Source organism: Diuraphis noxia, unplaced genomic scaffold, assembly GCF_037042655.1.
Source record: "Diuraphis noxia isolate RWA-SAM2 unplaced genomic scaffold, SU_Dnox_SAM2 contig0003, whole genome shotgun sequence".
In the NCBI taxonomy this organism is placed as follows: domain Eukaryota; kingdom Metazoa; phylum Arthropoda; class Insecta; order Hemiptera; family Aphididae; genus Diuraphis; species Diuraphis noxia.
In genome coordinates, this window is record NW_028301713.1 from 20,575,543 (window position 1) to 20,589,493 (window position 13,951).

At 30.4% G+C, this 13,951-nt stretch overlaps 1 protein-coding gene across 1 annotated transcript in view; it reads left to right on the plus strand.

Moving 5' to 3' along the window:
* Positions 1 to 13,951, plus strand: part of IP3K2 (Inositol 1,4,5-triphosphate kinase 2) — a 260,945-nt gene that overhangs the window by 221,323 nt on the left and 25,671 nt on the right. The window contains exon 3 of the mRNA XM_089221869.1: positions 10,785 to 10,887. Coding sequence (XP_089077995.1) covers positions 10,785 to 10,887 — 103 coding nt within the window. The remainder of the gene's footprint in view (positions 1 to 10,784; positions 10,888 to 13,951) is intronic.

Genomic DNA, 13,951 nt, shown 5'->3' on the forward strand with positions numbered 1-13,951 from the left:
TTAATAATCTATAATATATCCTAGACAGATAAACCGTCTTCGCTCAGAATCGTTTTTTGTATACAATGATATAATATCATTGGATTCAAATTTAATTTCATCCATTACAGTAACCCACTTGTAACCTACTGTACAGCAGAGCGACATACACGACTTACCCGCTTTTTTATTTTTTAATGTGGAGGTTTTATTGTGTTTGTACAGGTGTGGTAGAGTCACGTATTCCTATATACACTTTTCGCCGATACGCTGAACATATTTATATAAATACTCATTCAGACAATTATTTTTTCAACCCAAAAGTGTCAACCGTTGTTTGCACGGGGACGTTAAATTATTTATCATGAAATAGAAACAACCTAAAAGCTATTTGCACGAAGACATTGAATAATTATCGTGTATAATATCATTATAAATACAATATGCTTATATAATATTGAACAATTTCAAATTAGCAATGCACGTAAAATAATCAAACAATCGGTCTAATAGTGGATAAATATGTTCAGTAAACGATATAGGACATTAATATACTTTTAGTATAATAATAGATATAGATACATGTAATAAATCAATTATTTATTATTGTTTTGTATTGGTTTCATGTTAGGTATACATCTGAGTGTACTTATACCTATATTATGTCATATCAAGTCTATAAAACTGTTGTTAAAGTCTGAAAATATTTCAAAATATTTTCATAACTACAGTAATATTAATTGATATTTTATTTTATTACTATTATACTAATCTATCAATTTTATATTACAATTTTATATTACTTTTAAACTATTATGATGTTCCACAGACTACAGAGAACATTCGCTTTTGATGTTTTAAGTTCGGCTGAAGAATGGGGGAAAATAAATAAGAAATAAATATCATAATAATATATCATAACCACATGATTCGTATTATGTAATATTATTAGGAGTACATATATGATATATAGTTAAGTAAGTTAATCAATAGATACTTATACGTTGCCAAAGTTAATTTAATACTTGATGTATATTATATTAAGCTTATGCTATTGGCAATTTAATTAATTACAAATTTTACAAAGGTACTTACGTTAAAAAAAACTTATTGCCCGTTAAAATAATATTAAAGTACTATACCTATGATGAGACAAAACAATTTTATATTGGCTCCATTGTTTATTATCATTCCAATACATTTGCTTTGGATATTTTTCGTTAGTCGAACGTGTGGAAAAAAATTAATATGATTATGAAATTACCATTATAAACATCCATGTGACTCGTGTCTGGCGTATAAAAACAATATTTTGACTTTCACCTCAATTGTTTTGGAAAAAAATATTCTTATCTGGCCGTCGTCTTTCACCGGCGCCGGGCCAGAATCCGTATGATCGACGGCGACAATAGTGACGATGTATAATAATATTATTTTTTTTCATTGCTATTTTTTTTTTTTTTTCGAGTGAAAACCTTACCGTTTCAAAACTATATTTCGCAGCTGTTTTCTCCTATGGGCGCAGTCGTTTTTTTTCCGTTCTAAACGTTTTATTAATAGTTTTATTATAAGATTACGCGCCACAATCTCAAATATAAACTGTACAACGTGGCTCGATATTTGACAGAGCCCCCTCCACCCCACATATACCCACAACTCGCATCTCATTATATTCATCGTCGCATACAAACGATACTATACATATAATGTGCCCATATAATAAGTAACAAATATATCCTTAGTTCACTCCCACGGTAATGTTTACACGAAAGATGTACTCTGCTGACAATAACCGATATCTCTATAGAGGCCTAAATAAATTTAATTATTTATATGAGTATAATTCACAATTTGATGAAACTCAAGTCACTTATTATAGAGATAGGTACCCACGGACTTTTTAGTTACTTATTTCACACTTTAAGTGTTAAATATTGTTGTATTGTCAAATTTTATTTCTAAAATTTATTATTCAAATATTATATTGTCTATCTACTCTATCTAAAAAAGCAAAATTTTCTCGAAATTTTCTTTTTAATAATTATAAAATTGGTTATTTGCCATATAATTGTTATTATATGACGATGATGATAATAATTTATTGTTAATCATTACACAGTTACAGTGATGATAATAATGATAATGATGTGATATTAATAAAATAATAACTCCTCAGACGACACAATGTGCAACGGTGTGAGCCGCGTTTAATAGTTGTCACACGTGGGTTGTCGCACATCTCCGCTGCCGCTGCAGCCTGCTAGCTTGCAAATCTCGCAACCACCCGTGTAAAAGCCGATACACGCACATAATACACATGTCTTAAGTACTTATACATATAGGTAGGTAACGCGGCGACGACAAATTATTATTATCATCATCATCATTTACGAGTCTCGACCACCTGTGCGTGCGAGTGCGCGAGTCACCGAGTTCGGACTCGGTCGGTGGTTCCGACGTGATTGGCATAGGTACAGGTCATTCACACCTGTTGCACCGGAGCTAGAGCAGTATTCTGGTCAGAGTCCGTCCGCGCGCGCGCGATCGACCGATCTGGGGACCGACCGGTTGCCTTATGGTGTGCTAGCTGCGCGTCCTCCTCCCACTACACAAACAATAATAATAATAATAATAGTAACAACAAGCATAACGTACCTACTCGTGTACTTCAGCTGTTGCAATAATATATTGTACGACGTGTAGGTAGACATGTCCCTACTTTATAATATAGAAAGAGCTGATATTCGCGCTACGTTCCGTCCGATTGCGATGATATACGTTTTATATTTTAATCTATACAAGACCATCAGTTCTATCTGCGCAAAAAGGTATACGTTCTTATCGACACCCATTTTTAACGCCGAATTGTCTCCTGCAGGTATCTACGAAATAATATCTGCATGTTCACAAGATATTTATAGGATCATAAGGAATCTCTGACATCAAATCTTTTACATAACAAACGGGTTCAGATTTTTATTTGAAAAATTCTACCCGATCGTTCTTCTTATCTACTAAAGGCCTTGCCTTGTCGTTAGAAATCTGGTTCGCCATTCTTATCTGTTAAAAGCTAGTCTTTTCATGTCTATACATCGTACAAGCTGACTGCTTGTTTTATCATTTCTTATATATATATAATAAATTATGCCTTCCTCGGTCTGCCTCTGCCTTTGTATCCATTTATTCTTCCTTCAAATGATCGACCATATTTTTTCATTGATTATTAATATATTATATGGTTTTAGGATGAATACAACTTTTTACTTCGCAATATCGTGATGATTTTTTCGTTGTTCCGCCAATTTAAAATTTTTTTAATTCGATTACCGTGCGAATGCTGTGGCTTGCAATGTGAAACGAAAAGAATATAAAATGCACATATAGCATAAAATATAATAAAATAATGTCCTAAAGCCCCCTCAAAAAAAAATTAATTAAAATAATGGGGTGTACTTGGATACATAAAACACATTAAAACCCATTAGAGTGTCTAACACAGAATATTATTATATAATTAGCTATCGTCATATTATGACAAATTTTAATCGGTTAAGATTAAGGTTTTGCATTAACATTTTCACGACATGTTACACGAGCAACTAAAAATCCAAGGTACTTTATCCAGATACACTTTTTTTTAAATATTACCAGTGTCAGTCTGGCTCATAATTGGAAATCTATTATTTATGTCATTTCGATTTATAACATTTATATCACTTACGATTATTATAGTTATACAAATTTTTATTTTCAATCATCGGTTTGTGCTAGATACCCGCACGCACACCCGATAATATGCTCGACGAAGATATGTGTGTGTGTCACATTTTATAATAAAATTTTAAACGTAACAATATGATTGAATGATAACTTTTTACACAAAGCTGCAACACCTATTTACCTGTAAATATGTATGTATATTATATTCCACAAATAAACGAGATCGAAATAGATTTAAATTTCCATTCCAAATGAACTGAGATGGAAAAAATGTGACGCGCTTGTGTCCGAGCGAAATTTTACTGGAAGTATATGATATATGGATATATATATATATATATAGGACCATAGGTATTATAATAAATGTATCGATTATTACAAAAACTTATCGACGGAATGTATTATTATAATATGCCATACTCTCAATAACAATAATAATCTTGTATTTTTTTTTCGTTTCACAATTTACCACCTACTTATACCCAAATTATTCGTATGGTAATTTATTGTCTGCATATCGTGTTATCGAATTCCATGCGATCTTTTATGCTTTCTATAAAAATCTCGAGAAAAAATGTCGTCCGTTTCCATTAACCAGCTTTTTTTTTTAAATACAGAACACTATTATATATAGCCTATAGATATAGAATAATGCACATATAGTAGACGGTTTTGATTCATTATCGATACATGAATAATAAATCAAGTATTTTAACGCGAAAATACTTTGGAATCTAATCCGTATGATATTGGTTACTGCAAGTCCGCAACACCATATTATGATTATGTAAATCGGGATTAGCATTAAAAAAATATATTATTAGGTAGGTGTTCGAATGTAGGCGTTCGATGCTAATTTAATGGTATTGCGATTTATTTTCGGACTCCGAGCTGGCCCTTAAATATCTATCGTTATTAGCATTCAAAATTATAAAAATCATAATTCACAGTAAATATAATACTATAAAAAATATAAATATTGTATAACTACAATACTATATTTAAAATTATATTGTAATTAGACTAAATTTTCCCATTTCTCTTATGATGTTGAGTTATATTTTAACCGTAACTCTGGAGCTTCATGAAAGGTCAAATATTAAGTTCTGGTTGATATTATGTTTTATTATTACACATTGAATTACAAAAATCTTAGTTAGTTAAATATTAAATCGAGTATAGCAAAAGACTTACGAATAGTATGGTCATCCGGAGTTTGGTTGCTTGCGGGTTGCTGCACCGGACCCAAGAACCCACGAACTTAACATTGTGTGTCTCTTATATATATGATAACAATTGTACGTGTGTATATGTGTACCCGGATGTTGTATACAGTTGTACTATGTGTATACAATAAGCCTTCTTCCTTATTATTATACTATCTATGTTTATACTTATACTTATAAATATTCATATTTACTAGTTTTCAATACATGTAACGGTGTCACACATATGTCAATATGTGAAAATGGCGTAGCTATATAATTGATATAAGTGATAACTTAAGAAATAATATTGTTACACAACATCATTTTATTTTTTTATTTAGTAGTGTTATATTTTATCGAAAAATTCAACAAAATAATTCAGTATCATAATATTTTAATTTGATTTAAGTTCAGCTTCAGCCAGTGCAGAAAAAGCATATCTTTGCATCTGCAATACATAGGTAATACCAGGGGGTTTGTATGACGGTGCACTTGCACCCTCAAGTCGTATCAACTTATATGCAGTACACTCGTACAAGCGTCTCGCATTATTTTTTCTCTATTCTATAAACACGTTCAAATGCGTTATAGTGCGGCATTTTATAGAGCATCCGTTAAAATATAAAAATATGCATTTTAATTTATGATATACTATATATGGGTAATGATAACGTCATATACTCGTAGATATTATAATATTGTTAGTGTACATTTTTTTCACTTTAAAAACTATTGTTATTCTCATAAATAAAGTAATAAAATATTTTAACATTAGAAAATACTTGAGCTTATTGAGTTTGTGAAATTACTTAATAAGAGTTGTTGTTTTAATTGAGTTGATTGAAATTTGTTCGACCCACATTCAAGTCGTTTGTTTGTATTTTTTACATGGAACGATAGCACAATAATGCTATATAGTCCTATAAAATTAACGTATATAAATTATAACTAAACATATTATATTTTATAGAAACTTTTGTCGTAAAAAACAAAATATTTTGAAAGTGAAGACTCTTTGATTTGTAAGACGTCGACGTGTATTTCAGTGTATTATATACACAAATATTATGTATGTACTGTATATGTTTCATATAATTTCATTCTTAGTTGGATTAATTCCTATTTGTTACGACTATAATATTCCGGACCTCAACGCTCGTTTGTGGATGTGTGGTACATATTTCGATTACGATAATATTATATTATACATAAGTAGGTAGGTCGATAGGTACTATAGGTATACAGGTATGAGGAATATTGAAAATTACGAAAATTACCCTGGGAAATCGATAAAAATGTATTAAATCGGCGAACTCGCCACTTGGTCTACCTGTAGCTGTTATATTATATTACACGTACCATAAAGCTGATGTAAACATAAACCAAGTACCAACGTGCATAATATATAGGTACATAATATAATATGATATGTACAGGCACTCGGTTAGGTCGTATGCATACGTGTATAGTGCACATACATACTACATTACTACACACAACAGTACCAATGTGTAATTATGTCGTAAAATTTAAACGCAAATGGATTTTCCCATGAAATCGATTCGGATAAAGTCTCTTTGCGAGGCGTGGCGGGAATTATATGTGTACATATAAAAACAGTTTAATAATCACCTATCGCTTCAGAGTTTTACAAGACGTATAGTATACTACAACGGTATCTATATACAGTTTTGAACATTTAATATTAATATGTATACAGAGTGATTAACCGACTATGCTCACCCCTTTTTTCTCTAATAATCCAATTATTAAAAATACGATCTTTTGAATTTTTATATTGAACTTAATCACCATATTTTCAAATTTTTTGTGCTAGATACAAACTTCTGCTTTTCAAACAAAACATCTCCTTTTATAATATTCAACTATTTAGCAGATAATTTTCAGGAAAATGTTGTGGAATTTAAATCAAAATTCTAACGATTAGCTTTTGGGTTAGTTGGCTTTGTGAACTAAGGGATAAGTTCATTAAGGTGTAAAAGATGTATAGGGACTATAATGACTGCAGGTTGGACATTCTTTGAACATTTATAATTTTTGAAAATGGTTCAAAAGTGTACCTAATAAATACTAGATCCGATTTTATTATAACAATTAATATTTATAACCCTTTTTAAGGGCTATACAGTATTATTATCCTTATTGTATAGATATTTTAATAACCATCATGGAACTTTTTGTTCGAATTTTGAAAAGGTAGGTGCAACAACGCACACATCACTTCTTTAGTAGGTAGTACAATAGTTTTAAACGTCAAAAATTTGAAATTATTATGCAGGTTTTTAGTTGGTACATTTAAAAATCATATACATACTTAATATTATAATATATATAATCACCCTGTATATAATATTATATTATTATATGCATCGCCGACCGCCGTACCGTCGTCATGTGTGGCGGCATTTGTAGACCTGTACACGTCTGCGTCAGATGGACCGTGTAAAATATCGCGAACGACGTTTCATATATATATTATACATCGTACACGTACACATATCATCTAAACATAGAAACGACGACTTGTGTGTCAAATAAATAATGCATAGTGTTCATTATATTAAATACGCACACGTCGACGCCTACACGCACACACACACATATCGAGCATGCGAAAAATAAAGATAAAAAAAAACATTATACACACACAGTGGATAAGTCAAGTCCCGTGTGAGTGTACACTGAACATGCATTAATATGCTCGTGGGAATGTGAGTGTGTTTGTGTTTTTTTGCGTCGTTCCGCTGCCGGGAAGGAATCGAAACGCTCGCGACGACGACTTGACTTTTAAAACGTTTTCGCGCGCGTTACATATTATTAAACTCGTTTTATATACAGAGTGATTAACTGAACATTCTCCCCCTCTCCCTTTTTTTTACATTAATAACATATATGTGTTCAAATTCTGGTTTTGGGAACTTTTAAACGCAAAATATTATACTAAAATATCATATTTTCAACTAATCATGATTTCTTATGAATTTATGATGCTATATTTTAAACAGTGTTCTGTGTCGATACAAACTATATTGTTTTTCGTGTGAAAATCACTTTTTTACTGTAAATTAACTATAATAGGTGTATTTAAATCGAAATTCAAACTAGTAGTTTCCGAGTTATTGAACGCTATGTACTAAGGGAACTTGCCAATCTGCCGTTCATAAAAACGGATTTGAATAACATTTTGGAAATTCATAAAATAATTAAATATTTATCTAAAAATATGCAACTCAAAGTTACATAATTGGCATTGTTGTAAAACAAAACGTACCTATATACGATTCAGTACAAAATTTTTCTCTAAAATCCTTGGATGATTCAGTTTTGCACACGCACTGCACGTAATTCTCAAAGGTGGGTGAAACGTACCTAAGTAAGTGAACGAAAAAAAAAATGAATAGGTTTTTTTTAAATATCTATACGCCATAATAATTACGAATCCTAGTAGTATGTGTGTGATGTGTGTATGTGAGGGAGAGAGAGTTTTAGAGAAAGAGAGAGATTAGTCGTTGGTTTTGTATAATATATAGCTGGAGCCCAAGCCAAATCTATTGAACGCGGAAATCTGATGCGAATCAAAATAATAATAATATTTATAATCGGTTCGTTGATATGTTTATAATATATTAATCGACGGCCACACGCCCGTAATTTCGTGCTAAAAAGTTAATCGTTCGCATCGATTTTTTAATAAATGAGTTCGCGGGATACAACTCGGCAGTATAAAAATAATAATAATAATAATATAATAATACTATACGCGTAGGTACATATACCAACCAGTTAATATTATAGTGGCGTGCGTATATACCGCGTGGTATTATATAATATGTAGGTAGGTTGGTAGGTAGTTCCGCAGGAAACACAAGTCGGCAGAAATTAATTTATGTTTCGGTTTCGAAACTAGTTACCAGTTTTTAATTACCGAACCGTTCTTTTCGCATGCACACCGGGCTTATTGTCCCGTTCTCAAGTTTTCGATTTCATTTTTTTTTAAATTTTTTTATATTTATATTTTTATATTTCCATTGAGCTATACCGCTCCATATTATCTGTGTTAGTGTACATTCTTATTACCGTAATGTATTTATAAAAAATGTTGAGGAATCGTTCGTATATATATATATATATATAATATGTATTTAAGTATGATGTGGTCCATTTCACAAGACACTTAATGTTTCGGAAAACACTACTTTAAAAAAAATATTTCTTGTAAATAATTGTAAGTCATTACAAAACAATACATTATTGAAACAATAATATTTTTCACTCTTTTGAATGATAACACGCGTTATTAATTTCATAAACCGATGAAGAATATTATTTGGAAAGTTTCGATTTTAAAATTCAAGTTTTGATCAAGTTGTTTATTTACCTATATTTATAATTTTAAAAAGGGAGTCGAGTGGGCCAACTTTTTGTGGCATCGTCTTGTGAGTCTGTGACACTTCACTGCGCTCATCTAAACTTTAAGCTCATTAGCTACTTACCTATTCAAAATTTGATTTTATGAAATAGATTAGAACTCTAAAAATTTTTGTATGGCATAGGTATTGAAAACAAAAATACATGTTGTCATTATAGAAAAGTAAGACATTTACATAAAAGATAAAGATGTTGAATAGAATAATGTCGTCGATTAATGACTTGTAATTAATTTCAAAAATTTTTAAGAAATTATAGTGTCTCACGTTAAATGGATCACCCGGTTAGCATTGTGTTATAATAATAATAATAATAATAAAATAATATACTAACTAATATATTAGTCATTGATATAGTACCTAGCTATAATATACTTAAATAATAATAATAATTAATAACTTTGGCAAACATGTTTGGACTTTTACTAACACTGATTGTTTATCCTAAGATTTACCAAATCTCGTTTGTAAAAGTCCGAACTACAAAAATCATTCGGGGTTTGACCAAACGATGTTGTATATCCTAGGTTTTACCGAAATCAATTGGTAAATGTCCGAATTTCGGACATTTACCAACAGTAGTCGGCGAAACCTAGGATTTACCGGTAAATTCTAGGTTTAACCGGTATTCGTACTTTAACCGTAACATATACGCAAAATAGCCTAAAATAATTTCAAAATTAACATTTCTAGTGCATAACGTCACTAAATATACAATACATAATATACATATATGCGTTATCGAGATAATGTTGTTCGTAACCCTATAAATATTGTTATTTAAGACATTTCCCGCAACGCAGAACTATAAAACGTAATTTTTTTCGAACTGTGATTTTGAACCTTGGTGAACTCAAGTCTAACCCAGACCTTAGACTCTTACCTATATAAGCAATGGCGTAATGTATATATATATTATTTATAGATAGTATGTATTCATGTAAATAATAATTATCACACGTATGATGATGATCCGAGCAAAACGTATTTTCTGTTGTGAAATTTAGGCATTTAAAAAAATTAATGTGATAAAAAAAACTATACACCAATCGGTTCGTTTTTTCTAATAAAACGTTCTATATTTTATATCATCGTTGGATCATGAAATATTATAGCATCAAAATCGACGGTTATTATTACACCTACCTGTATAATATGATCCCTTAAATTAAACGATTGGTAGTTAGACATGGAAAATTAAGTACTCGATTTAATCTAAAATAAAACCCAAAACTATCATTCACGACTTTTGAGTTTTAAGAAGTTGTATATGATGTATGTACGCGTATTTACGTATTATATTATTATTATATCATTATTATAGACACCTATGCTATATCTATGGCCCTATTTGCCCTATAATAATATACACAATTATATTTTACTCTCGATGTATATTTTTACTAATTCGAATTCTTTCTGTTTATAGCATTCCGGATGGCGAAAGTTGAGAAATATTGTCCAATGGACGCCGTTCTTTCAGACCTACAAGAAACAGAGGTATCCGTGGGTACAGCTAGCCGGACACCAAGGTACGTTCATTTGCGTAAAATCATAATATATTTTAGACTAATCCTATAATAATTTTAAGGTTAACCTTGTTGACGAGTTCCATACTCATTACTTGTTATTATTACTCTCAAAGACTATAACGCACGCGTTGTAATTAGATGGATTATTAAGATTTCAAGAGAGAAATTCGATAGGTATCGAATCATTATCGAACATTTAATAAGTTGCTTATGAAATATGTACTGATAAAACATATGGCATAGGCGCAAGTAGCGTGGAACTAAGGAGGATTAAAGCCCGCATTAAGGGACTTTAAATTGTTGGAAGCCCCCAAAACAAAACTTTAAGATTTCACACCAAAAAAAAATGTACGAGAACTTTTCTCATTATCAAAATCTTTGCCCCCCCCCTCCACAATCTCAACTCTATTTCGCATTTATACGTATAGGACTCTTCTGCAGACTATATTGGAAACGCATCGATACGATACTTACTACTTTATAACGTGTTGGGTAATTCTTCTTGAAAATGTTGATTGGACATTCGCCTAACTAGCTACTAGCTATGTGGTATATTTTATATATTATTATCACTTTTACATTTTTCTTAATACTCAGTTTTTTACTAACGAAATAACGAAATTGTACGAAAAATAAACAAAAGAGTTTTCTTCAACACGCATATTACATATATATATATATATATATATATATGTATATGTATTTAATTATTAACTACCGATATCGGTATTTAAAAAATTAAAACGATTTCTATACACAGTAGATACCTACCTATGCGATATGGCGTATAATATAATGGTATTATTTACTTTCTCGAATGGACTTTAGAACAACAAACGAATCACAATAATAACCACGTAAATTAAATACGCATATAATATATCAATACAGAGGTACGACCGAACAAAATAATAATTACGCGTATAAATTCCCTAATGCAACATGATCATTGTTAATTGTTTAAAAACCACACACGATCCAACTCGCTCACGTATATAGTAAATATAAAGTTTAAATTATGTAGGTATACACGATCCTGTAATAGTAATAAGGGACTATCGATAGTATGTGAAATCATTGAATTCGTCTCCTATATATTATTTTCTATACTTAAAATACCTCATAATATTTTTAAGCTCCCGTCTGGAAAAATTCACATTTAAAATTGTTTTTTTTTTTTTGTTACTGCCGACTAGGATATCGTTTATCGTTACGTCATTCCTCTACCCTTGCATAGTATTTTATGGTAATCTTGTAAATAAGGGTATAGTAATTAGGGTCTGTGATTCACATCAGAGTGTAATGTTCACTATGTCTAACATCCTATTTCATTGGATAACTCAAAAACTACTCGATTGAATTTGAATTTATATATTTCAAAATGGCAGCGACAATCATGTCGTAATAAATTTACAGTTAAAAAGGGCTGTTAAAAAAATAAATATGTTTGTATATCGGTCAATCCGTAAACGGTGTAAAAAACCAAAGCTTATTTTAAAATATGATGGTTTTTAAGTTAATAGCTATGTAGATATTCCTAGGTCTATCAAAAAATTATTAAATTATAACTCAGGAGTGGACATAATGGATGATTCATTCTGAATACAGGATCTCACTTACGTAGAAGGTTTTTTTTTATTTGAACAGTCCACGTTATTTATTTTTATAACACGCATTTAAACGATAATAGTGACATTATTATAGTCATTATTTTAATATTAAATATATGCGTACATCTATTATGATTTCGAACAAGTTGATTTTAAATTACCGATGACAATTAAAAAAACAAAAATAGGTAATTGTCTACTGAAAAACCTTCTTAAAATATTATTTTATGGAATCGATTTGAACGAAAAAGAATAATATTTCGAACAGTTGCCACGGAGTTAGTATTGCCTGCATTAAGACAAAATCTCGAACATTGCATTGTTGTTTTTAATTATTCACGCGTTGTATATATAATAGACGTATTGGGCACGGTATTAGTTAAGGTTAGTGTGAAAAACAAATTCTTTGTCCGCTGTTTTAAAACTTCATTAGAATTATTATGATTATTTAGTTTTTTAATTAACAGCATTTACTATTAGAGATACGTTTTTCAGATAAACGGCTATATATGGTTTGGTTTTTTTTCACTTATATTTGTACGCTTAAGAGAGTATAATATTAATTAATAATATCTACCGAATGTTACTACCATGTTCAGTCGTTATGCACTGGAGAGCGTGTTAAAAATTTTGAAATCTCAAACATTGGATTTATTTGATTTCCGATAGAAATCTATTATAACAACGCTGCGGTGTATTTTGCATATAGGCTAACACGATAATAAAAATATTATACCTTCGTGAGATCATATTAATTATTCGTAATGATCATAATGTTATTTATTAGTAATTATTATTTGATTCACACGTAATACTATATCATCATTTTATCGCTCTATAAATTAATATTGATATCGTGTGCATTTAACCTCCTAAAAATAAAATGTAACAATTAGAAAAAATAACAATAAGTCAAGGTCGGCAGTTTAATTCATTACGTTTTTTGTAAGGTTAGGAAAAGCGCCTGCTGACAACATATAAGTATTATATTGTTACGTGCGTATGTATCCAACACGTTAGGACCTATTCCGATCAAATATTGATAAAAAATAAATTCACGACGTTAATAATTTTATAGTTAATATTCATATTATGTGCCACATTTTTATATAACAATATTATTATTTCTACTCGACGCATTATGATTTTTGCTCGTCAACAATAATATAATTATTTTATGCGACTTGTTCTAAACTACAATCTTAGTTATGTATTACACTAACCATAATTTGATATAAGTATAATACTATATTATAGCACGTCATAGGTTATAATGCTAGATTCTGAGCGGAGCGATGAATGCAATGATTGATGTGTGTGTTTTTTTCGTGTCTGTCATCAAGTCATCACTGGGGCAGTAAAAGTGCTTCGATTTTTGACTTCGGTACCTTGTTCGATCAGAAAGTGGATCTAGTTGATACTTAGGGGGGGGGGGTCAAAAGTAAAAAATTCTC